This window comes from Rhinolophus sinicus, linkage group LG07 (assembly GCF_036562045.2).
Source record: "Rhinolophus sinicus isolate RSC01 linkage group LG07, ASM3656204v1, whole genome shotgun sequence".
Lineage (NCBI taxonomy): Eukaryota > Metazoa > Chordata > Mammalia > Chiroptera > Rhinolophidae > Rhinolophus > Rhinolophus sinicus.
The window spans coordinates 88385653-88413257 of NC_133757.1; the positions used below are offsets into that span (position 1 = coordinate 88385653).

Genomic DNA, 27605 nt, shown 5'->3' on the forward strand with positions numbered 1-27605 from the left:
AGATGGAGAAACATCTCTGTAATTGATACAGAAGTTATGAAACCCTCGCTCAGCCAGTGCCCTTTAGCAAGACTTCCACTTTAGAAGGGGATCATTCGACCCTGGTCAGTTTCCATCACCCCAGTTGTTTTAAAAAATGCTGACATAGAAAAAGAGAAAGACAATGGGGAGAATAGATACTATAATAGTTGATGCAATAGACAGACAGACATAAGTACTTCCTACTGTTGAAGGTTTTACAGAGGGCATTTATAAAGTAGTCAGCAACAGAGCTTTCTTTGCAGGTGGAGCAAATCACCTGGGATTCAAAAATAAAAGTACCTGGCAACAGTTAAGAAACCTCCAAAGTTCTGAGGGAAGTTTAAACCAACCAGGCTCATACTACATGAACAAATTTTAAGTGAGCCTAAGAAAATCTCTCATCACCTTTCGCCTTCCTAGAACATACTAAAAGGAACCAAGAGTGCAGAAGAAAGTAGGTTATTATGGAAAACATTCTCCTTAGCCCTAATCTACACGTTTCAGTTATTCACTTAGACGTTCTACTCTAATCGAGTTTTCCATGAGAAGAGAAGTTTTAGCCACTGAAAGCTAAGAGGTTTTTTTCAATGGTACCCTGTGGAAAGGAAAGAAACAAAACATCTTGCGTTTGAAAAGTTGTTAGTCTGAAATGAAAGATATTAGCTTGTGAAAACAAGAGAAAAGGCTGGCTAGTTCAAGTCAGAAACCCAGGGTGGAGGTTTCCAAGGCCCTTTTATTAGGGGAAGGTCCCCTTTATAGCACAAGATTTCACATGTGTATCAGACAATCAGATCAGTTCCTAAAAATTAGGAAAAAAGAGGAAAAAACAAAACAGATGCACTTCTTATATATATTAAACATAAGTTAAAAGAATTTATAAAATGGTCACCCTTCTTACAGAATAAATGCAGAGTATATTATGAATGCACCTCTAGGCTTAAGTTGTTAAACTTGTCTTTGTTTTCCAACAATAAATAAATAGAACTTCTTCTTAAGTCTTGGATCCACCTGTGCCACGGAAGGGCTCTGAGTCATTACTGGCTTTTCTTCCCTTGTCACTTCTGTGTGTGGCATTTGATTGTACAGGGGTTACCAGTTTCACTGGCCCGTCAGAGTATTGGTTATCTTTTCGGGGTGGCATCCGCTCATTAATTCGGTCCAGACCTCGGGCTTCTTCAAAACTCCGGATCCTGTGCTGAAGCGAAAACCCTCTGATGGCTACAGAAAAACAGGAAAGGGAGGAGCTCGATTAGACATCAAGGCAGACAAGCTTCAACTTTCTTAGCACATAGCAGCTTCCTAGAGAAAAACATAGAAGGGTGGCTAAGGAGCACATGTCTGGTGAGACTAATAGGCAATATTTGATTTGAATTAGCCTTGTCTTGAAGCTACTAATTCCTTAAGGCCCCAAGGCTTGGGCAGCTGAAACTGTGAAAGTAATTTTCATAGACGCTCAGTACAATTAATCGTAGCAGAAATATACCTGACAAAAAGCAAACAAGTTCTTAACTTAGCCCCAGTACATTTGGGAAAGAGCTTCTTATGGGCCAGAAACGTGCTCAATGCAAGAGAGAAAAAAGAAAACACTAGAATAATAGAACAAGTTAAACAGAGTACTTTAGCACAAACATCACACTGACCACAAAAAAAGTAACAAAAGAGCTAATCTTTTTTGTTTAGGACAGCTTTTTATCTTGCACAACCAGGAGCTGAATGTAAGTTAAAAACCATCTAAAAAGTAGCTTCTAAATATTTTCTTTCTGATTGAACTTTTGTATTGTCAAGGAACGGCATTCCCATTTTGAACCACCTCACCTAACAAAGCAATTAAATTTATAACACAGTATCAATTCCAATGGTTTTCATCCACCAGTTCACAGATACTTTGTTACTTAAAATCTGCTTTCACAGGAACAAATTTAGCTTGACTGCCTTAGGGCAAACTCAAAAAACAATCAATCTAAATTCCTGTTTACTTTGGCCTCAGCTCTCGATATCTTTTAGAATCATTAAAGAGGCCAATCTGTTTGAATCTCTAGTTAGCAAAAGGATGTCTCTTATATATGGAAGGGCTATCGAATTAAACTACTTGGTCCCTCAGGACCAGTTGCTTAAGCTTCGGCCACTGCATTGAAACAGAGCCCAGAAAGGACTGTAGCTGTGGAGAGGGTCATTTAAATTACTACAACTGCAGGATACTTTGTGAGCATGCCTAGAAATAGGTACTCCTTTTTTCACTGTTACAGTTCTGGTGATGCAATAATAAAAGATTTCAAACGTTGACAAAAGTTTTTTTAAACTAGTAGACAGACACATGATCACATAGGAATATGGCCATACCTTCCCGGGCCTCTACTGCTTCTACTGTGGCTGTAAGAGGCAGGAGCAGTGGCATGCAAAAATGAAGACAGAAAAAGAATGAGTAAACCTACAGCAACGCTGCCAGCAGACATCCCAGGGTCCCACCTTCTAGCCTATTCCCACCCATAGTAAAAGTCAACTAGTTAGAGAAGCGAGAGGATTATTGCAAGAAACTAAATTGGGGGGTTGAGGTGGGGAGAGTTTCTAATATTTTTAACATTCCAGGTAGCACGGGAATCTTTTAGCTAATGGCATCTAGAGCTAAGCCAACTGGGCCAGTCAAGCTGACTATAAGAAACCAAGAGTCACGTTGTTTTCCCGATTTTAAGTAGCTAGCTGCTAATTTATATCTTGACATTCACATATCAAAATAACTCGTAGACTCAAATAATTTAACATTACAACCGTTCTTTGATTTGTAATAGTTCAGATGGTATTTTAAATGAGTTGCTGCTGCGTCCTATTCAAAAAACTTATTTAAAACTACTTATTGCTCTCATGCAACTTACGCGGGGTCCAACCGTCCTTTTTAGTTACTTAATGAAAAAAGAATGGCTTTTGACTGGCATTTGGAAGGAGAGAACAATAGGTTACAAGTGTGGGGTTATTTCTTGTCCGAGGGTAGAGTACTAAGCTGGCAAAGGCATAAAACTGTTGAATTCCGGATACAAATTCATGTACCATCTGGGATTAGAGATGTAGCAAAGGCTGACATTTCCAACCAATATGGCTTCCGTTTGCTGTGCGAGAGAACAGGCCAGTTACTAAGATGGCCCTCTTCTCCTTCATTGATGGAAAAGGAAGCAATTGAAAAATTAATACCCACAGGTAAACTTCTTTGCATCCTCTTCTGAGACAGTAAAACCCCTAATATATGAAAAGGTTACAGGTTGTAGCAAGAAAGATCCTATTAGGGGAACGCTGTCAGTTCCTCCAATACCAACTTTTAAACAAGAAGGCAGGGAAGAAGAGTGAACGGGAAGAGTTTCTGTTCCTGAGGCTTTCTATATCGATGAGAGGAGAAACTGGCAGAATGGAAAAATTAACTTCCTAACATACTCGTAGTGTGAAAAATGGAAACTTGGAATCAACTTATCAAGTGCTTACATGTGTCGACCATATGTAGGCATGTGTTAAAGCAGTGTCACATCCCCTCTAATCTACTCAAATAGAAAAAATAAACTTACATAAGAAAACGATAGTTGCTTCAAACAGTGTATCACTGATGCAATGGTTAGAAGTGGGAGAACAGAGCACTGTCTAAAACTGTATACAGAGTGTGGGCCTAATTAGAGTTTAAAAGCTACGGTGGTAAAGTGTGTACTCGTGTTACATTGTTTAGGGATCTCCCAGAATTGCTTTTTTGTATTGGGTATTAAGGTATCAGTCTGTACTGAAGGACATTATAAGAAACAGTCATATAAAATTGACAAACTGACTTTTTCCCCTTACTGAAACACATCTATTCAGTAAAGGCTATACGGCTGTACCATTTTCCATCCTCACCAGCAGTGGACGTGGGTCCCAATTCCTCCACAGTCTCATCAACACTTGTTATTACCTTTTTTATCACAACTATGCTAGTGGGTATAAAGTGGTATCTCAGTGTGGTTTTATTTGCATTTCCTTAATGTCTAATGATGTTGAACATCTTTTCATGTGCTTATTGACCTTATGTATGTGGTTTTTGGGAAAATGCCTATTAAAAAAATTTTTTTTATTGGGGTGACAATGGTTAGTGAAATTACATGGGTTTCAAGTGTACGATTCTATAATATATCATCGATATATCACACTGTGTGCTCATCTATTCAAATTTTTTACCCATTTTTAATTGAGTTGTTTGACCCTTTATTATTCAGTTATAAATTCTTTGTATTTTCTAGACATAGCCACGTATCGGATGTATGATCTGTAAATATTTTCAACTATTCTATGGGCTGTCTTTTCACTTTCTTCATGGTTCCAATTGCAGCACAGAAGTTAATTTTGATGAAGTCCAATTTATAACTGATCTGTTTTTTATCTTATTGTCTTTGTGAATGTTGTTCAGTTCTTAGCTTTCTTCTTTTATTTTGGCTACTATGAAGCTTGGAATCAGATTTATGGCTGATTATTGCCTTTTCTGTTTGTTTTCCTTTGTGCTCCAACTTCCAAGCATATTTATTTTACTTCACTGTGCTGTATGTATACTGTAACTTATTCCAATCCCTCTTGGAACAAGGTGGGGCATAAATGAAGGTATGCTACAAGGCCATATGGAATATTGTTGGTTGAAAGCTCTCCAGGTAAAGTTATATAAACAATAAAAGGTCTTATTCAGCTAATGTTCCAGTTTGTCAATGAACCTGTGGAACTGAGACTATGACAGGAAAATGACAAAATAAACTCAGTTCCTGTCAAACAATAGGAGAGAATAAGAAGCTGTAAAAAGTGGGCCCCGACTGTAGTTTTGTTCTTACGCATTCCTGAAGATTTCTATTGATTTCCAAAGTCTCAATAAACAATCCTGTATTGATTAAAACACTCATAGTCATATTAGAAACTAAGAAGCTGGATATATTAGGGACTGAAAACAAAAGGTAGACCAAGGGTTATAAATAAACAGATAAATCTACAAATAATACATCTATAAAATTCTCTTTTTATTACTCATCCCAGATTGGCATAGTTGCTCTTTCAAGGTCTAGAAAAAATTGGCTCAGATTAAAACGAAGACTTTGTGGATCAGCAAATTTTCAAAACTTTGCAAGGAAGGATGCTATAGGACATTCCCTTCTTCACCCATGTGACTTCCTGTTACCGCTAAATTGCCTTGTCAGAACTGCTCTCAGAATATCTCACATGACTAATTACCAAGCAAAGTCATGGTGGAAAAGCAGTTTGCTTACAAGAAACCGTATGTTTCATTTGAGAGAAAAAAATTCAATCTGACATAGTTTACTGGTTCTTTCTATGAAACTACAGAAATTAGGAAAATTAATTATATATTTCTAAGGAAACAAATATACATTCTTCCTTCCAAATAGCTAACCTCTAATATTCCAGTATTCAATTTGAAAGAGGAAGAACTCAGTCGTATTAAAAAGGGGGGAAAGGAGCGTGTTCCTATAAATCAATACCAGTGGAATTTCTACTTCCTCTAAGTGGCAGAATGACAAGGAGAAAAAGAAAAACTTAAGTAGAAACTGCAATAAAACAAGGGGGAAAAAAAGCAATGAAACTCTAGTTTAAGTTGTTAATGCTTCAACTCCAGTTTTCATGCCTAGAATTAATAATAGTCATCCAACGTGATCTCATGTCCTTTCCTCTTGCTTGACCAGCCCTATGCTTATTCTGACAAACAACAATCTTTTCATTCCAGAGTTCCATAAAGTCCTCTCCTTAGAAGTCAGTGCTCATGTAATTTTTAGAGTGGACATTCTGGTTGAAGAGGTGACTGTGGCACTAGAGTAGGATATGGCTAATAGGCAAAGAGACAAACTCCCTTTCTGACTAACTAACCAAAAATATTTGAGGTATAAAACATACACAAGCGAGGTGTTATCTTGTACCCAAATCTGAAGTGTACAGCTCAGTACATTTTTATCTATGTATATACTTGTGTAAGTACCACCCAGATAATGATATAGAACATTCCATCTCCACTATTCCAGAAGTCCCCTATGGCCTTTCTGGGCTAATATTCTCCTACCAAAAGAAGTGTCATTCTAACTTCTATTACCATTAGTGCCCCTGTTCTTGAACATTATATAAATCAGACAGTTTGTGCTCTTTTGTGTCTAGCATTTTGAGTTTACCAAGATGTCTGTGAGAGTCAACCATGATTTTGCATGTATTCATTATTTGTTTTATTGCTGAGTTGTATTCCACTGTATACATATCACACTATTTATCTATTCTGCTGCTGATGACCACTTGATTGTTTCCCATTTGCGGCTCTTGTGAATAAAGCTAAGGTGAGCGCTCTTATGCACATCCTTTGGTGGACATATGCATTAATTTTTCTTCAATATATACCAGATGTGGAATTGCTGGGTTATGGGGTAGACATGTTTTGGTTTTCTGGCCAGTAAGCAGTTTTCCAAAGTGACTGAACCAATTTACAAGCCCATCAGCAATGTATCTAGTTCTAGTTCTCCACAAACTCATCAACACTTGGTATTGCCAGACTTTTTCATTTTAGCCATTCCAGGGAGTATGTAGTGGTATCTCACGGTGGTTTTAATATCCATTTCCCAGATGAGTAACTATATCAAGCATCTTTTCATAAGCTTATTGGCCATTTTGATACCCTCTTTTTTGAAGTGCATGTTAAAATCTTTTGACCATTTAAAAAAAATTGGTTGTCTGCATTTTTCTTTTTGAGTTGTAGTTCTTTATACATTCTTAATACAAGTCCTTTGTCAGACATATGCATTGCAAAAATTTCCTCCCAGTTTATGGCTTGCCTTTTCCCTTTGTTAATCATGTATTTTTGTAAATAGAAATTCTTAATTTTAATAAAATTTAATTTTTTTCTTTTAAGGGTAGTACTTTTTGTGTTCTATTTAAGGGCTCTTTATCTACCCCAGTGTCTACTCTCCACACTTTCTTCTGGGAGTTTTACTGTTTACATTTACGTTTTAATTCATTTTGAATTAATTTTTTTATATGGAGACAAGAGTCAAGATTCATTTTATCCCCCACAGATGGATATCTAATTGCTCCAGTACCATTTATTGAAAGAAGCCCAATTAAAAAAAATTATTTTATTTTTTAAAATTATAGTTAACATACAATATTATATTAGTTTCAGGTATGATTTTACATTTATGTACCTTATGACGTCATCACCATGTTAATTAAGTCATCTGCCACTGTATAAAGTTATTATTGACTATAGTTCCTGTGCTGTACATCATATCCCCATGACTTTATTTTATAACTGGAAGTTTGTACCTCTTATTCCCCTTCACTTATTTTGCCCAACCCCTCCCCTCTGGCAACCATAAGTTTGTTCTCTGTATCTATGAGTCTGTTTGTTTATTTTTATTTATTTTTTTAATATTCCACATATAAGTGAAATCACATGGTATTTGTCTTTCTCTGTCTGACTTATCTCACTTAGCATAATACCCTCCAGGTCCATCCATGTGGTCGCAGATGGCAAGATTTCATGCTTTTTTATTGATGAAGCCCCAATTTAAAATTTAACTTGGACTGCTGGGTAATGGGAGCACACCGTCCGTGAAAGATGCGTTTCTCATACTCACCTGTCTCAATAGTTTGCTTTCCTCCAGAGAGGACACCCAGAGGGAGTGTACCTGTAGGAGTCAGGCCCTTGAGAGTCAGCACACTCTCACTTTCTTCCCTGCAAAGGAAGATCAAAGCCCTGGGTTAATGCCAGGGTGTCTACTACTCAGCAATTCCAAGGTACTTGAAGGAAGTTAAGAAAAGATGCATAAAGACGGAGGACAGGTTCTCCTTCTCCCTACCCCTTCCCTGACCCAAAGAAAGGGATGTTTTCTCTAAATATTCCACTTTTTAAACAATCTGCCAGGTTTTGGTTTTCAATGAATAGCACTTAATAACCAGGTGCTGTTCTAATTTTCCCATGTATTATACCGTTTAATCTTCCTAATAACCGTGTAAAGCAGATTCTGTTTCTATCACTCTTCTACAGACAAGTAAAATGAGGCACAAGCTCACACAGCTAAGAAGAGGTAGAGCCAGGATGTGAAGCACACGGGCTCTCCGGCTCCAGAATCCACACTGAATCACTACAGTCACGACCTCTGAGCTCGTACCAAATGTTCACCTGAGCATTTCCAGTCATTTTAACACGTAGGTCTGATTCAATCTGCACTCAACCCAAAGACCTACAGTTCTAATAGCAAATTCCAATTCTGAAATACCTACTCTGAAATCAACTTCTAATGTACTCTCAAAATGCTTTTATCCCACCTTGTAATGACAGACTTATCCTTACCGAAGAATTGAAAAGACCCGTGCCATCTTCCCAATGGCTCTGATTTTATTCTTGATGATCTCCTTTCGAACTGTGGTGCCTCCTTTTAGAATACAAAGAATAAGTTACAGGAATGTGTTAACAGGTTAGTTTTAAAAGTGCAGGATGAAGTATCTTTCTACGTTAAAGAAACTGTTATTTTAAAAAAGAAATCAAGGCCCAAGTTTATTTAAACAAACAACAAAAATCCCAGGAAGTGCTAAGGTGCAAGAGAAAAAACAAACCAGAAGGAAAAAAGATGAAGTGAAAAATGGAGGGGCCACGAAAAAGAAAGACTGGGCAGATCTATGAGAGGTGGGAACTCATTTGTGGTTCTGAAATGTAGAACACAGAGAAGAATGTAATACACACATATAAACAAAGATAGTTGCTATAGCAAAGATCTGTTTTGAGAATGCTGTGAGCCACCTTAGGATGCAGGGTTTGGCCTGCAAACGGCAAGTGATGATTTCAGCAGTTGTCTTCTGCACATCAACACAATACACAGCTAGCTCTCCTGAATTTACTGTGAGGGCTGCTTTCATTCTACGAGTATAATCCTCACTTACAAACTGGTGAGTAACAACGACTACAGACAACTGTGTAGCACTAATGATGATGATGGGTAAGGTATTTTATAAAGCAACATCAAAAAAGTTAACACACGACTTTATGACCTTTCCTCATCTAGGATTCAGGAAACAGCTCACACATGAGAAGCCAAGGTCCAGCATGCACCAGGTGACTGCATTCAAAAGTCAGAAAAAGAAACATGGCCTCTCCTTCCTCACCCCCCTAACGCTCAGTATCCTGCAGGATCGTACAGCAGGTCCAGAGAAAATATATGCATTACAACAGAAAGGGAGGATGGAGAGCCTGTCTGAAACTATTCAACTACAACTAAAAAAGTCTAACTCATAGACTGTGGTGGGACAGACAGCGACTATTAAGCTCTTAGCACAGTTTAGTCAGATACCTTTCTGATAGCTTGAAATGTAGTGATCTTCAGGGAGAAGAGACACCAAGAAAACAAGGAGATGAAGATAAAAATATGAGAAGAGCAATTTAAGTTTTCATGGAAGAGAGAAAAAAAAATCAAAGTGAAATGCAATGAGAGAAGCAGGCTATTAACTTTATCAGCTCAGAAGAGATATACCCTTGGTGTCATAACAGATGTTAAATTACAGATTTCTTGTCAGTAGTTTTGTCCCTCTTAAAAGTTTATAGTTTTACATTAATTCACATCTATTAGTATTCAACATGTGCTATCCCCACAGATTATGAAAATAAAATTAGACATAGAAAAACATATTTGTGGAACAAAGACGCTGAAAACAAGGAACGAAAACAGGACAAAACAAACAGCTTACAAATCTCTTAATAAGAGCATTCTGTTGTTATTTAATGGGTTCAGTATCTTCCCCTATCTTTCTGGAGATTTTATAGTTTTTCCTTTTTAAAGTTTTATATTTCCTTCAGGATCTCAAGTTCATTTAAGTTGCTTTATTGCTGTTTTTGTTGTTGTCTCTCAGAGACTCCAGAGGTGTCCGCTAATCCTGAGTGTTCACTGAGGATTGAGACTGAAGGACTGAAAAGCTTTCTGAGTTGGTGGGTGCATTGTTGACTTGAAGCTTTACATAAGTAATCAGGGTGAGCCTATACTAAGGAATTCGCTCTATCGGTATTGAGTATACATATGGTTACTTCATTCACATTTTTGGCAAGCCATCGATGCTCTCAATTGTATCCCCAGCCCTTACATTCTTTGGCTTACATTTTTTAGAGATTAGCTTGCAGACTTGGAAAAGAGGCAGTTGCCCACCGGCAAACTACTTTATCTGCCTTTCCAAAAGCTCTCACCCAGTCTCCTTACTTTATCAGTGCCCATCTCCCTCCTCCCCCTAACCCATAGTACCCAATTCTAGCAACTGGTACTACCAATTCCTCTGCTTTTTGAGGATTCTGTGCTGGAACTCAGCATTCCTGAAAGCTGGACTTTGGCTTTCTTGAAATCAGCTAAGTCAGTAACACTAATTCGTTTGTTGTCCAGCTTCCAAATATCCCTACAAAAAACTCTGCATTCTCGTAGGTTTATAACTTTTTAAAATCTTTTTTCTATTGTGAAGTGTGCTAAACATACAGACAAGTACATAAAACAAACATGTAACTAAGTGATTTATTAAAAAGCAAATGACCATATAATCCACTCCGGTCAATAAATAGAACCTTGCTAGCACCCCAGATGTCCTCCTGGGACCTCTCCTAATAATTATAGTCTCTCTCCTCCCAAATAAAATCTTTCTCTTGACTTTTATTGAAATCACTTTCTTGCAGTTCTTTATAGGTTGATCACGCGTCCACAAGCACTACAGTTTTCATTGTTTTTGAACTTTATGTAATTGGAACAATTAAGTATGTCTTTTGTGTCTGGCTTCTTTTGCTCAACATTGTAAGATTCATCCATGCTTTCTGTTGCTCCAGTTCATTGTCACTATTGTATATAATTCCACTATATGAATATGCCACAGCTTATTTCTCCTTTTTACTGTCAGTGGTCATTTGGGCTGATTCCAATTTTTGGCTATTTTGAATTAGGCTGCTATGAATATTCCTATGCACTTCCCTTTGCTATACACATTTCTGTTAAGTATATTCCTAGAATTCAAATGCTCAGTTATAGGGTACATATATGTTCAACTTTGGATAACAGTTTGGCACTATCTATTAAAGAGGATGTACCGATTTATACTCGTGTATGAGCATTCCTGCTACTTCCCATCTTGGCCAATACTTGTTGTTATTCACCTTTAATTTTATCCAATCTAGTGGTTGAATAAAATCATCCCTTGTGATTTTAATTTGCATTTTTATAATTACCAATGTGGTTGAATATCTTTTCATATTTTTACTGGCCATTTGGATATCCTCTTTTGTGACGTGCTTGTTCAAGTCTCATCTTATTGATCTGTAGTTTGTTATACAGTCTGCAAGTGAGCCCTTCATTGGTTGTGTTGCAAAAATCCTCTCCCACTGTGTAGCTTGTCTTTTCACTCTCAATAGAGTCTTTTGGTAAGCACAAGTTCTTACTTTTAATGTGGTCCAATTTATTATTCATTTCCTGTATGGTTAGTGCTTTTTGTGTTCTGTTTAAAAATTTTTCCTCTACCCCAAGATCATGAAGATATTCTATATTATAAATACTAGAAGATTTATTGTTTTGCCTTTCATATTTGAATGTATTAATCCATCTTGAATTTATTTTGCGTTTGGAATATGATAGGGTTCAGGTTTAATTTTTAGTCAAATATTAACACATATCCCCAGACCATTTATGAAAAACACCATCATTTTCCTGCTACTCTGCAGGGCCACCTCTGGTCTACAGCAAGTGTCCATATTTGTGTGGATCTATTTCTGGATTCTCTATTCTGTTTCAGTGCTTGTCTGTCTTTGCACTAATAATTCTAATTACTCTAGCTTTATAGTAAATTTTGATGTCCTGTAGAACAAGGCCTCCCACTTTATTCTTCTTCAAGACTTAAGCTATTTCCCTATGATGTTTAGAATTTATCCTTAGCATTTCCATATAAATTTTAGAATCAAATTGTTAATATTTGACTTTGAATCCATAGATCAATTTGGGAATAATTTATATCTTTAGAACAGTGAATCTTCCAATAATCCATGAATAAGATATTTCGTTCCAATTTATTTAGAGCCCTTTTAATTTCTCTAACAATATTTTATAGTTCGTTGCTTAGAGGTTTCACATCATTTGTTAGATTTATTGTTAGGGATGATATTGTAAATGGCATCTTTTTAAAAACTTTGTTTTGTTTGTTGCTGGTAAATAGAATTCCAAAGGATTTTTGGTTGTTGGCTTTGTATCCAGCTTTACTACCTGCATTTATTGATTCTAATAATTATCTATAGACTTTAAAAAGTTTTCTTTGTATACAACCATATCATCTACAAATCATGATAGTTTTGTTTCTTCCTTTCCAATCTTTATACCTTGAATTTGTTTTTCTTGCCTTATTATACTGGATACGACTTCTAACATGATACAGAGTATCACATTATACTCTAATATAATGTAACATGAGTATAGAGGTATTTATAGTCAGCACCCTTGTATGCTCCCAATCACTGAGAAAAGCTTTCAACATTTCACCATATGATGTTTGCTATTGGTTTTTATTGGTATGTTTGTCAAAAAATTCTTCTTTAAACCTAGTTTAAAAGATCTATTGTAAATGAAAGGTGAATCTTACCAAATGCTATTTCTACATCTACTGAGATAATGATATTTCTTTTATTGTTAATGCAGTGAATTATTCACTGCAGTGATTGATTTTTTAAATAAAATTTTTATTTTAGAATAGTTTTAGATATATAGAAAAGAGTTGCCACATTAGCATTTTACATGAGTATACACAGATTGAAAAACCTTATAAGGTTTCTGGAACAAATCAAGTTATTTGGGAGGCATAATTCTTTTATGTATATTGTTAGTTTCAATTTGTTGATGTTTTGTTTAGGGTTATTCTATCTATATTCATGCCCTTGTCATGTTTTAGTACCATAGTTATACTGGCCTCATTAAATGAGAATTTCTTTTTTATTCTCAGGATGAATTTGTATAATTTTTGTGTGGTTTCTTTCTAAATGTTTTGCTTTAGAGCTTTCTGTATCTTTATGCTTTAGATCTGTCTCTTATAAGAAAACATCATAAAGTTTTCTTTTAAATCCTACCAGACAATCTGACTTTTATCTATTCATATTTAATAAAACTGCTGATATATTTATCATCATAATTTAGTCTATTGTCCTGCTGCTATATTTACCTTCCCTCCTTTCTTGCGTTCTTCCAGGTTATTTTTTATCATTCCATTTTTCCATAACTTAAAAGTTATATACTTAAAAAAACCAAGCAAACAAACAAACATCTTTTCTTACAGGTTACTCTAGAGATTACAACATGCATCTTTTATCAAAGTACAATGTTATACACTCCTCACACACTTTAACTATAATTATCCCACTGCCAACTATTATTGTCATATATTTTAATTCTGTCTTTTAAATCCAATAAAACATTATTGTTATTGTTTAATAAATTCTACATTTATAGGATTTAGCCACATATTTTCTACTATTTTTACTCTTTATTCCTGAATCTCCAAGCTTCCATGTGGTATTTTCCTTCTGCTTGAATATCATTTAGAATTTCATTTAGTGTGGGTCTCCTGGTAATTCTCATAGTAAATGTTTTAAGGGAGGGCTATCTGAAAAATGCTTATTTCTTCTTAATTCTTGAAGGATATTTCTGCTAGATATAGAATTCTCACTTACCAGTTATCATCTTTCAGTGCTTTGAATATATTTTACATTGTTTCCTGCTTCCACTGTTTCCATTAAGAATCTACTGTCAGTTTAATTATTCTCTTTTGAAAGTAATTTCTTTTCTTCTGGCTGCTTAAAAGATTTTTTCCTTTGTCTTTCATCTGAAGCACTTTTACTATGATGTGCTGCCTAGGTGTTGTTTTCTTTGTATTCATTCTGCTTTGGTTTACAGGGCTTCTTAATCTGTGGCTTAATGTCTTATCTATTTTAGAAAATTTTTATTCATTATCTCTTCAAATATTGGTTCTACCCCATTCTCTCTTCTCTGGGACTCCAAACATACAGTTGATAGGCCTATTCACTGTATTCTCTGTCTCTTAGGCTATTTTTGGTATTTTACATTTTCTTTTTGTGATTTATTCTAGGTTGCTTCTTCTGACCTACCTTCTGGTTGATTTCTTCTCTGTTTAGCTTTATTAAATCTGCTGTTAATTCATCTGTCAAGTTTCTTAATTTGTTGTTTTACTTTTCATTCCTAGAATTTTCTTTTGGTGTTTTATCAACTCTGTTATATCTCGTTTTATAATTCACAGTTATTTGCCAAATATTTCAATCTTGTCTTTTATGTTCTTGCACATAGGAAGCATTGTTTTGCTTTTTAGCACAATTATTTTACCGTCTGGTCTGATAAAGCCAGTGTCTGGAGAACCTGGGAATCTGTTTTTATTTTTTTCTGTTTCTGCTGGTTCTCATTCACGCCATTATGTTTCCTCATACGCCTAGTCATTTTCGGTTGTGAGCCATATATAATATTTGAAAGACTTTGGTAATTTAAGGTCTTACATGATGTTATCTTAGTGTAGAGAGGTTTGCTTTTGCCAGGTACCTGGGACTACCTTATTTAAATTTTAGTAATTGAAATGATTTGAAGGTTCTATTTCCAGTTCATCCTTACTCTTACATGGATGTAACCGCAAGCAGGAGCTTGCTGGCACGCACATCATCCTTGGCAAGCCAGGAACCCCAACCTTTTTAGCTTCTATCAGGAGGGCAGATCAAGCTCTCAGCCCCCTTGTTTGAAATTCATGAATGTCTTTAGGAAAGAAATAGTCCCAAATGTTGGTCTTACCTCTCTGAATTTATGCCTTTTTCCAGATCTTAACCTGGTAATTCTTTATTATTTTGTTAGCTTTCTGAATGCCTTTTAGGCAAAATTTAAAAATAGTTTGTATTGCTTTTCCAGTTGTCTTAAGAGTCAGGGTTGATTTAAACTATCTTGTCTGGCTTACTAAAGTGGAAATCCTTAGTTTATAACACTTAAGTAAAACCAAAATTGTATTGTGGTTTTAGTGTGGTTTCAGGAAGGAATGGAATTAGAAGGGTGGTCAATTCACAATCTTAACCTACAAGGTTATTTTTCATTTCCTTTCAAAAACAAAATTTTAAAGCATATATCAGCTTATATCCACATTTTATAAAAAATGGGGATGAGAGGATTCTATGTATTTACTTTTGCATTTAATAGAACAGCTAATAGATTTTCCGCATCAGCACCAATCTCTCTACTTCATTCTTTTTCAAAGTAGTTGCACTTTATATCATTCAGTCTAACTCACAGATATTTATCTATTATGCTCATTGCACTATGCTTGGTTTTAGGGCTATTCTAGTGAGCAAAAACCATTTTGTCCCAGCATTCAGGAAGTTTACAGTTGAATGGGGGTAAAATATATTAATCTGGTAATAATGTAAACAAATGTAAAATTGCAACAGTATCAAATGCTAAGGAGAAGCATTTGATGAGAGAGCACCACTGATGAGAGAGTATCACAGGGGTATTGGATCTAGTCAGGGAGGTCAGAAACATCTTCCATGAGGAAGTGATGATAAACTGAACAGGACGTAACCAGAAGAGAAAGGGAGAAAGGAGGCTTGCATACAGGAAATGATATTCCATGTAGAGACTCTATCATATGGATATATCATGATTGATTTACCCAGCTCTCCTCTAAGGAACATTTAGATTGTTTGCAATCTTTTGCTACTATAGATGATACTTTGAAAAATATTCCCATACACAATTTTTGGCATAATTTTGCAAGCATATCCTCATGACAATCAAGAATCCTTTCTTAAAACATACAATAGAGTTCACAATAACTTCCATAGGCACTTAAATATCCATATAAATTTTACTAGATCTATTTTTCACGTTTCATCTTTTCCTAACTTAAATTCTTTGTTTTGTTTTAATTTTGACCTGGCTCCCCTTTTTGCTCAAGAAGAATTGTTTCCTTTGTAGTGAGCTTCCATCCCATACCTAAAGGGACTCACAAGCTACGTACAATCTACTCTGAACGTTCAATGTGGAATCTGAAGCATAAGTATGTACAGGACTCTCTCCTACATCCTCACAGTCGGCTGGGCTTTCTCCACTATGTTGACAGTTTATCCTAACAGCTGAGTGAATCCCCTTAGCACAGAGCTTAGACAGAATGACAGAGGTTTGTGCTCAGGTACTACCATCTTTCCAGAATCTTCCATACTCTCAGATAAGTTAGGGCTTACCTTTAAAATCAAACCTCCCACAACACACTAAGAAAAAAATACTTGGCTACATATGCAATAAAATGTTACTACATAAAGATCCCTCAGAGACCAATAAGAAGAAAAACAAACGAACAAACAAACATGTACACAACCAAGTAGAAAAATGGGCAAAAGGTATGACTTGACAATTCACAAAAGAGAAATAAAATAAACATGGTCAATAAACACAAGAAAAGTGTTCATTAGTCATCATAAAAATACAAATTAAAATTTAAAAAATATCAGACTATAAAAATTATAAGCAGTATTGGAGAGAGCACTGTGAACTACAGTATGCACCATATACACAAAATGTAAACTGGTAGCCTTTCTAGAGATTATCTGCATCCAATTTAAAATTGTAAGTATTAATTGACACAGATATATTCAATTTCTAGAAATTTGTCCTATGGAAATAATCAAGAAAATGTTACTGTTCATTACCTAACACTCCTTTCTTTTCTCTCATACCATAGATCAACACCTGACTTATATTTATTATGTTTGTCTTCCCTCCACTAGAATATAAGCTTATTGAGAGCAAGGATCTAAACAGTACTTGGCCCATATCAGGCATGTAACAAATGTTGGTTGTTGACAGAATGTGCAAAGATTTGTTTGTAAAAATATTCAAAACTGTGTTGGGTTTTAAAAAGAAAAAGTTGGAAAAAATATCCAATATCCAACAGCAGGGGATTGGTTAAAACAAAGAACAATTGACATGGACAACTATGTAACCATTAGTCTACAAAAAAAGTAAATATCACATGACCTCATTTTTGTTAAAAAGAAAAAAGAGAGAACAAAAATATATGCAAAGATAAAAGACAGTAACACAGTATATATACACCAAAATATTAACAGTGGATATCTATGAGATAGTAGAATTATAGGTGATTGTTTTCATATTTTTCATATTGAACACAATTCTTTTACAATAAGAAAAAAATTATTCAAAACAGGCTAACACCAAAACCAAACCTTTGTTTCTAGTAAAATGAGTAAAAGGCAAGTTTACCTTCAATTTCATCATCGGAAATCAATTCATCATCAGAGCATATGTTGAGAATGTTAACCAGCATCTCTGTTACTATATGGTAAGACAAAATAGCCCAAAATTTACACAATTAATAAGGTACTTTCTCCAAAATGATGTGGATATCTAAATAAACATAGATAAAAATGACTTGTCATTATGCTATTAAGAGTAGCTATAAAAAGCAGCATTAGGTGTAGACCTTCAGGTTTATATAGAATTTGGGTAGATTACTTGCTGCAGTAAAAAGTCTGGAGTCTTTGAAGATTCATTGCATAGTTACTTGATTTCATTAGAGTGCTACCCAGAGCATTTTCCTCACTGATATGCACATGAAAAGAATTCCTCCCATTTTGTAAAGAAGTTAAGCCACCAGGTCTATGTCCAACAGGATTATTTTATATTTGTATAGGTGTACAAATACAATTCTAAGGATAACGTTTCCTATTTAAATCTCTTTATCGCTGAAGAAGTCACTGAAGGGATGGTGTAATGACATGTTATTTTAACATCTCGATCACAGTAGGACAGCTACTTTAAGTTGACATTTAGAACAAGAAGAGCATAATAGACTAGAATTATAATTTAAAAACCAATTAAGTGCCATTTAAAAATCTTTATAAAAACAAAGAAAATTAGAAAACATTTCTGATAACTTTAAAAACAACAACAACCAGTTCTGAACCATCAGGGGGCTCATGCAAATATATAGTGTGCTCTCATCACTAGTTAAGACAACTGATGGTCCAGATACTTTAGTTCTCTTACCTTTTTCCCCGACGAAAGGCAAAGACCACGTGAAAACATCCATAAAGTTTGGAAGCCAGTAGGGGTGTGGAGAACAGTTAAACTGCCTGATATTCATGACATTGTTTTCATATTTTAACACAGCAGCTAAAAACAAATAAAACAAGAAAGTATGGCACAGAGGAACAGGTTTGTCATAATTTTGTCAAAATTTGTCATAATTTCCCTTTATATACCAAATAGTTACAATTACAACTCTCCTTTGAGGGCAAATATTTCTCAGCAAATGGACACTGGCTGCTTTGCTAGTCATTAGCCAGAACCAAAGATTTTGTAAACTCTCTGGGAGTTTATAAGATAGCAGTCATCTACAGATGGTAAACTTGGAGCAATTTACAAGGCTCAAAAGTTTATTTAATCACCTGAAACTAATATAATATTGTATGTTAGCTATATTTTAATAAGAATCTTTTCTTTTAAAGTTGATTAAATCATCTCTGCATACAATGCGGTGGATAAACAATGCCCATTTCTCCTAAACACAGTCAGTATATTGCTAGCACTCTATAAATGTTTAATAATAACCACTTCATAAGTTTTCACATACACTTTGGGACCAAACTAATTTTCTTTATATTTGAAAAGTTTTAATATCTAATTCCTCAGTCTTTATCACCAGCAATACAATGCTGTTTGCATTATTCTCTGAATTATTCTTACTGTTATCATAAATAAAATAGGGTCTAACAGCTCTCTAGGAATGACAGATATAGGTCATCTCCTGGTTCCTGTTTCTTTCCTTATTATAGGATGGCCTAATAGTCTCAAAATATAAGTTACTAAAAGTCTAAAATGTACACCACAGATTATAAAGAAAATGCACGAAAATAAGATCTTCAGTTCTTAAAAACCTAACACTGGCTACAATGCACATGTCCCATTATTTTCATGTATATGTATTTTATTTAGGTTAGATGAATATATAATTATTCAATAATTCCCTCAATCGACACAGGGAAAAAACAGTGGTGATTAGAAATGAGAGCTTAAAAACTGCTTTTGGGTATCCTGCCAGTGGACACATAAAAAAATAAGAATAGAAGTCTTTAAAAATCATGACTTAAGGGTCTTTCATATAACCAGGGGAACTAAGAAATACCTGTTGGTACCAATAAGTCTAAAGAATATTCAAGAAAGAAAAGCAACAGTAGAAGAACAGGAAGGAAAGGGGGATAGAGTTGCTTTTTTCAAGAAAAGAGGTACTTGTATGGTGAGTAACTGAGTACCATCAGAGAGTATTTTTGGTGCCACATTTTCTGCCTTTTTCCTAAAAAATGCTTAAGAAACAATCAAGGAAAATAAGATTGTTGTTTCAAGATAAAGTTACTAATTATGTCAAAGCCAACAGTAAACTCAGGTAGAATGGACTGTGACTTTAAAAGTTTACTAAGTATAATCAAAAACAAAACCAGGTTAGAATGGGGTAAAAAGTGAGTTGGCAGTAAAGTGATTGCTGATTAAATGACACGTTTCAGCTTAGCACACGGATAAATCCACTGGGCAACCAATATTCTTAACTGTAAGGTTAAAGCAAGGAGTGAGAAGGGAAAGTCTTCATCACAAATATGAGGACTGGAGCCACTCAGTGTCCTTAAAGAAGTCTGACAGCACAAGCAGTGCCTGCCATTCATAAGGGAGGAGACAAGACCAAAATGAAGTCTCTTAATATACTAAAAATATTAGGAAACAGAAATAAGAAAGAGTGGAGTAGGGAGAAGCAGAGCATTGTAAGACAGCTAAGACAGAAAAGAATGACAAGAAGGAAAAAGAAAGCATAAGGCTGGGAGAGAACTAAGTCAGAAATGCTTTTACAAAATGGACAGCAAGTCACAAGGACACACTGAGAGGACTGATACAAATCAGACTTATATGAGACGTGACATTGCATAGTTTACTTTTAACTAGAGTAAACAGTAAGTACATCGCGGACTTCTTTCAAACGTGTCTCCCCAACTGCATATACAAGGCATGACTATAAAGTAGCAAGACTTAAGAAACCACTAACTGCAAACACACCAGACTGTATATATCAGATGAGCATGGTCCTTGGATGTAATCACACCAGGCGCAATAACAGCAAAATGTTATGGTATTATAGCAATTTATAGTTTGATCGGTGATTTTAATATTCATTTTTAGTATTCCAATTTGTCTTCAACAACCCTATATGACAAGTATTTTAAAGCTAAACTGAGGCTCAGGGAAGTCAAGTATCTTGTTAAATGTGAAGTGAACTTAAATGTACAGTATCTTGTGAACTGAATTTAAAAGTCAAGCAGGACTAGACTAGGGCTTCTGACTCCTAGCTTAGTGCCCTTTTCTATACACTTTGCTCCTTTACTGTATATCGAATGCAAAGATGCTGCCATTATTCAAAATGCTTTTTGAACCCCTCCTTTGGAATTGCCTCCAGAGCCATTGATAAGCAACACAAAGAACACCAGTCTCATTAGTTATAATCATACCTTGTTTCTGACCCCAAGTGGCATTATCTCGCTTGGTCACTCACCTTTTATCAGTCTTGGCTCTGAATGACTTTTGGCTGTTCCCAAAATCAAATCCACCCTCAAAGGACGAAGATTGCCTTCCCATCACTGAGGATAATATCAAAAGAATGTGTTGCAGACTCTGAAGGCCAGGCCAAAAAAGGAGTTCCAAAAATGTTTTGAACAATGGCAGCATTGGTGGAATAAGCATATAGCCTCCCAAGGTAACTACTTTCAAGGGATGATACTCATTTGGATATACAGGTTCTGGCATGTTTGTTTAAAAGTTTTATTATTTTATAGTCGTACTTTATAAACAACAAAATTAAAAAGGGTAGGAAGTTTTTAGGTGGACCACCGACCTGATACAAAACTTATGAACTACGAATCATAAAAATTACATTGAAAAAGGGCTTTAATAGGATAAAGTCTTAGAAGTAGAATTTCTGCATTGAAAGGCATCTGTACAGCCAATTTTCTGTTTCTATTCGGGACACTGAAGCTTAATGAGATGGTGTGACTTACTCAAGTCACGTGGTTAGTTTCTGGCCGCACTGGGACTGACGTGGAGCTGCTTCTGACTTTTTGTACAGTAGCCCTTCTACCTGCACTGCTGCCCAGGAAGAGCAAACACAGCTCAATAACCACAAACACTAAAACACCTAACGGGGACGTCTATTGAAGTACTGCTGTTACAAATTAATTCAATTCACCAAAACCAATAACTGATACCGTGTTTCCCCGAAAATAAGCCCCAGCCAGACCATCAGCTCTAATGCGACTTTTGGAGCAAAAATTAATATCAGACCTGGTATTATATTATATTATATCATATCATATTATTATATTGTGTTATACCCCGTCTCATATTATAGTAAAATAAGACTGGGTCTTACATTAATTTTTGCGCCAAAAGAGGCATTAGAGCTGATGGTCCATCTAGGTCTTATTTTCGGGAAACATGGTAGCTATTCTAACTTGAACCTGAAGTAATTTATTCTTCTTATATATATTACAAAACACACACATATGATTAAACTAGTGCTCACATTTATTCACAAATTCAAACTCAAACATCGCTGGACTCACCTTTATTGTTATAGACGTCTAGGTAGTTGGGAGCAGAGAAAATTGTAATGAGCGATGGAAAGCCCGTTGTTTGGCTCTTCCTGTACATTCGATACCTGGAAAGAGAGACAACAACCCATCTGTCTTGATATTTAAGGCAAAACTCTGCAGTGTTATGTGGTACAGTTTTAATATAACTTACCCAGCATCTTGGGCTTCATGGGCTCTGATTATTGACAACAAATTATTATTCTGCAAAAATTCACAAACTGCAGGGTAACTGGCAAAGAAAATTAGAAAACATAAGTCCAGAATTCAAACAATTGACTTTTTAAGAGGCGGAAGAGGATAAGTCAGGATAACAAGTTAATTTTGTTTCAAAATTATAGGTTTTACATACCACTGAACTTTTATTAATAGCTTAGCAATCATCACTGTTTTCCCATTTCACTAATATACCTCATTCCAGCTCAAATATGCAGATAACAGACAATCCCAGGACAGAAACAGAGTTCCCCAGCCTTTAATGTTTTTTGTCTTAACCTTTAACAATAATAACACAATACCAAAACTTTTCCTGATACCTTGATATAAAAAAAGGAACACGGTAGGGTGTGAGTGTGTGCAGTAGGTGCTAAAAACTGAACATGCAATTTTCATATTGTCAAACTGTTAGAAAAGTTAAAGAACCTACTGACAGCTTCACAGGTAATATCAACACCAGGATGATATTATGCAGGAATATTTCAGGAGTAAATGCAAATATTACACCCAACCTTATTCTAATAAAAGGTATGATATTTACATCTACTCCGAACATATTCTTTTAGCACTATTATCTTTCTGAATGACAAATACCTGATAAGAACTGGAGAATACAAAATTATCCTGGAATTAGCCAAGTGTTAATTATTTAGTTTATGTTTAAATCTTTGTTTCTTATTGTGCTCATTAGAGAGACTTAACTTTTAAAAGAGGTTGTACATTAACATGCTATAAAATTGACAGATACAAAAGGGGATACAGTGAAAGGCCTTTCTCCTTCCTACTTCTATCTTCCAGCTACCCTGGAAGCAACCAATATTCCTGGTTTCTTTGAGTATTTCAGAGACATTCTATTTAACGTCAAGCAATTATATATATATATATATATATATATATATATATATATATATATATATATATATACACACACACACACATGTACATCCCAACTTTTAGAAATAGTAATTAGATGGTACACATAGCTCTGTACCATGTCTTTTCTTCACTTTACAGTAGTGATTATGCCCTATCAGTATATAAAGGGTTTGCTTTCTTCTTTCATTTTTAAAAAATAGCCTCTGCATTTTTTTGTTGTTGTTGTTGGTAGATATGTAGCTATTGCCATTTTGTTATTCATAATTTTGATTTTTTTTTCATCTTAAAGAAGTCCCTCTAACATTTCTTATAATACTGGTTTGGTGATAATGAACTTCTTTAGATTTTTCTTGTTTGGGACGCTCTTTATCTGTCCTCTAATTGTAAATGATAGCTTTACTGGGTAGAGTAATCTTAGTTGTAGGTCCTTGCTTTTCAAAGCAAGGGCCTCTGCATTGTTAAGTACATTCCATTGTCAGATGTGCAACACTTTATTTAGTCTTGTACTAAACATTTAAGTTGCTTTAAAATTTTTATTGGAAATAATGTAGCAATGAGTAACCAATCTTGTTACATACATTTTACACAATTGCAAGTATAGTGATTCTCATTATTTGCAGTAGCTATGTTCTATAAAAGTGCTGTAAAAATGGAATTAGTGAATGCTGAACCACTGCTCTTAGGGGAAATACAGGATTAGGGTCCTGGGAGCGTCTGGTCACAGCATTTTCATCAACTGATCAATAAATAACCTTGAGTTATGTGTGTTTCCGAGTAAAAACACCTTATTAACACATATAGTTGATTCATTAACACGGAACCCATGGCCAACAATGCCATGACTCATTCCTGAACAAGCATAGTTAACACACATATTTTCTCTCAAGGCCCATCACAGCTTTCTTGCACGTAGCAACACTGGACAGCACTTCAGCACTATTCCTGGAACCATTTTAAACAGCCAAATCACGCCCCCCCCCCCAAAAAAAAAAGTGACAAATGTTATATTAAATAGATCACAAAAAGAGTATCTGCTTACAGTATGAGAGCTGAAGCAGAAGGCACAGCAATTCCTTGTTCATCCCCAGCTGGGGACACACGTGGGGTCACTCGGATTTTTTGTTACTCTGTATGTATGCGTGTCCCTGAAGGACTGTGAAAGTGCTGAGTATTGATTTGGGGGTTACAAATAAATAGCAAGTAGGTAATTTCACCGGTTAGAATTTGTGAATAATGAAGGTCAACTATACAGCCACAGGATTATGATTTAGACGCAGAACTTCTGGACCAAAGCCAGAGGCATTTATAATTGAGAGATATTGCCAAGTTGACCTCCATAGAAATTGTACCAATTTATATTGTGCTAATAATAAAGTAGTGTTATGCTCTCTATTTTAAACAATGTAAAGAGAAGTAAAATGTAAGTGATTTCATCGTATTAGTTACTGGGAAAGGTGGCAGAAAGGAATGAAAAAAGGTTGTTTAAAGAATGTTAAAATGATGATAAAATGGAGGCTTCTTACTTTTTATATGTGGGTTTCATTTAACGAATGCATTACCTTAGGCAATTAATAGATTTTTAGGGGACTAAATACATGTATTATTTGTCATAATAAAATAATGGGATTAGAAAAATTTAGACTTCCAACTTCCCTATACCTCCCTATTTTTGAGTGGCAAAGCACAGGGAAAGCTTACACATGAGATTTAGGGCAACGGCCGACTTCCAGGAAATGTCCTGAACTTAGTTCACAATGTCCTGTTCTTTTTATATCTTTGCCTCTACCAGTGGTTCCAAAAGCTGGAGAGCTTTTCAAAAAAATAACAGGGGCCGGCCCGGTGGCTCAGGAGGTTGGAGCTCCATGCTCCTAACTCCGAAGGCTGCCGGTTCGATTCCCACATGGGCCAGTGGGCTCTCAACCACAAGGTTGCCGGTCCAACTCCTCGAGTCCCGCAAGGGATGGTGGGCTCTGCCCCCTGCAACTAAGATTGAACACGGCACCTTGAGCTGAGCTGCCTCCCGGATGGCTCATTTGGTTAGAGCACAGGCTCTCAATCACAAAGTTGCCAGTTCAATTCCTCGAGTCCCACAAGGGATGGTGGGCTGCACCCCCTGCAACTAACAACGGCAACTGGACCTGGAGCTGAGCTGCACCCTCCACAACTAAGACAACAACTTGACTTGGAAAAAAGTCCTGGAAGTACACACTGTTCCCCAATAAAGTCCTGTTCCCCTCCCCCAAGAAAAAAAATAAATAACAGGATTCCCTGTCTCAGAGACCTACTGAATCAGAATGTCTGGGGGAAGAGCCAAGAAATCTTTGTTTTTAAAAAGGTCTCTAGATGATGTTTGGGAACAAATCATCTAAATCATTTAGAGTCAGACAATAACACTGAAGCACTACAAGATGTCCCGTTCAGTCACGTTGGGTATGTTACACTTACTAGGGCCTAATACCTAATAAAATGCCAAAAGCAAAAGGAACAAACATGAGTTTTCTGCCTTCTATTAATCAAAAAATTAAACAGAAGTCCCTAATACTACACAAATAAATTCAAGATCTAAAGTACTTAAAAATAATTTGATAAGCGACCTCACCCTTTCCTTTCCTGACTTTGCAAATCTAAGGCTCAGCATACCTGTAAAAATAAGAACACCCTCGGACGGTGTTGTGGGTATAGTGCTCCAAGGTCTTTTCGCTGCCGTAGTCTTCCGAGGGATCAGACCACAGCAGGTCACACACTGGCCCAAAGGCTGGAGGTTCTTTAAACCTGTCTAACTAGAAGACAAGCAAAAGGCAAAAGAAGAAAAATCATGAAAGCAAAAAAGCTTTTGAAAACTGGTATGGGTCAAAACACAAAAACAAAAACAAAACCCTTCCACCCACCAGAATGTAGAGAAGGCAATAAGCCCCTAAAGGATTTTCCTGAAAGAAAATGAATGTGTGACACATTTAGATACATACATTTTATTATTTTGGGTAGTAATTTTTTATAAATATCCCTGTCATCTAATCATTCTTTAGAAAAGGACACCTTTATATCTTAATCTTAAAAGAGGTATATACTCATTTAACTCAAATGTGAAATCAACCACTACAGAGATATACTATTTAGAAAGACTGTGTAAAGTTTGTTTCTAGTGTCTAGGTGAGCCCAGGTTACCATGAGAGCAGGAAGGTTTTTACAATGGTTCTGTTCATTGTTTGCCTCATTCCAATGGAGATTTCTTTATTTTAAAGCATGCTGGTTTTGTTTTGTAAAGGGCTTTCGTCCTTCCCATTCTATGCATTGGAGGCATTTCAATATGAGTTATTAACTTAAGTCTTTAGTCACTGCTGGTTTGGTTAAAGGCATAAAAAAAACCAAGAAACAACGAGTAACTAGAATAGCTGAGTGCCAAGAAGAGGACTTCTACTACATGAAATCGATTAACACAATCAATTCAGAATTGTACATTTCAAGACTTACACTGTAAAAGAGAAATGCCGGTTATTTAAAAGACAATAAGGCAGGGGAAAAGGCAGCATGTATAGATAAACGTCTTACCTTGAGAAGAGTAACCAGTTTTATAATCAGAAAAATCTTTAGCTTCAGTAACTACTATACATGAGAGAGAGGTAAGATATATACAAAGGTAGAAAAGTGAAGATGGTAACATAGAACAGTATTAGTGAAAAAAGACTGGTCATCTTTTTCCAATCATGAGGATACAGAATCCTAGCAATAATAATCCCAAGTCAGGCAAGTGTAGCAATTAAACTGCATCATCTACAATGTCAAAGCCAATGAATTTCAGAGCTGAAAGAGTGCTCAGGCCATCCATTCCGACTTCCTCATTTCAGAGAAGAAACTGACTCTGAGGTTAAGTGATTTGGTCAAGGTTACACAATTAATGACAGGACAGGGATTAGAACTCTGGTTTGGTTTCCTTCCTTATACATTGCTACATAATTTAAAGTTTCAGGAATATACTAAAAAAATGTTATGTTTCTAGTTGGTAAAAGCACAGATTGCATTAACAATTACAGAAAATTTCTGGAAGATATATAGCAAAATGTTGACAGGGGTTATCTCCCAGTAATGAAATCACAGCAATAAAGACATATTAGTTGACTGCAATGAAAAAATATCTATATATCTATATTTACCCCATGAGACTAATGAAAGATTACTTACTTTCCTAATGTCATCTAAACAAGTAATTTCAGGTGACATCCCTCCATGTACACATAGAAACTGCTGATTTAAGAGGGCAGCAAGAGGAAGACAGTCAAATGTATCCATACATGCATCATACACCTGTTCAGAATATTTGATTCGACCTATCAAAAAAGGAAAAACAGTCAAAGGAAGAAAAGATAAAATTTATCATACATGAAAAAAGATATAGGCCAGAAGATTAGGAAGCCTACTTTAAAGCCATTTATTTCAGGCAAATTTGAAAACACAATCATCTTTGTAAAGATGTTTTTGAAAAGTTGTGGATAAAGAGTAAACAACATCTCTCTCCTCTAAAGACCTTGGATTAACTTTCTAGCTCTGTTGCCCTGGAAACCTGATAAGGTGAATGTCAGCTGTGTTATTAGGCAACGTTGCTTATCCATGTTGCTTATGGTAAAAGTTACAAAATCACCTGGCAGGAAGCTATAGCTTTGGGCTTCTCTGAGTACTGTGACTCCTGAGGTATGTCCCTTGTGGGACCCTGGAAGCTATGCCAAGAAAGTTTTTGATTAGCACTTGTAAAACATGAGGCCTCTAA

The 27605-nt window shown here is 35.7% G+C and overlaps 1 protein-coding gene across 6 annotated transcripts in view; it reads right to left on the reverse strand.

The window, feature by feature from the left end:
- Positions 1-714: 714 nt before the first annotated feature.
- PPP3CC (protein phosphatase 3 catalytic subunit gamma) overlaps positions 715-27605 on the reverse strand; it is a 74434-nt gene continuing 47543 nt past the window's right edge. For 2 of the 6 annotated variants that reach the window (XM_019714473.2, XM_074338252.1), the window contains exons 5-15: positions 27023-27168; positions 25484-25623; positions 21906-21983; positions 21725-21819; positions 18111-18236; positions 17325-17396; positions 9348-9374; positions 8354-8435; positions 7638-7735; positions 2362-2391; positions 715-1239 (exon numbers count right to left, since the gene is read on the reverse strand). In XM_019714473.2, the coding sequence (XP_019570032.1) occupies positions 1013-1239; positions 2362-2391; positions 7638-7735; positions 8354-8435; positions 9348-9374; positions 17325-17396; positions 18111-18236; positions 21725-21819; positions 21906-21983; positions 25484-25623; positions 27023-27168 (1121 nt within the window). In that variant the 3' untranslated portion in view covers positions 715-1012. The remainder of the gene's footprint in view (positions 1240-2361; positions 2392-7637; positions 7736-8353; positions 8436-9347; positions 9375-17324; positions 17397-18110; positions 18237-21724; positions 21820-21905; positions 21984-25483; positions 25624-27022; positions 27169-27605) is intronic. The other 4 variants (XM_019714482.2, XM_074338253.1, XM_019714490.2 and 1 more) reach the window with 3 other exon arrangements.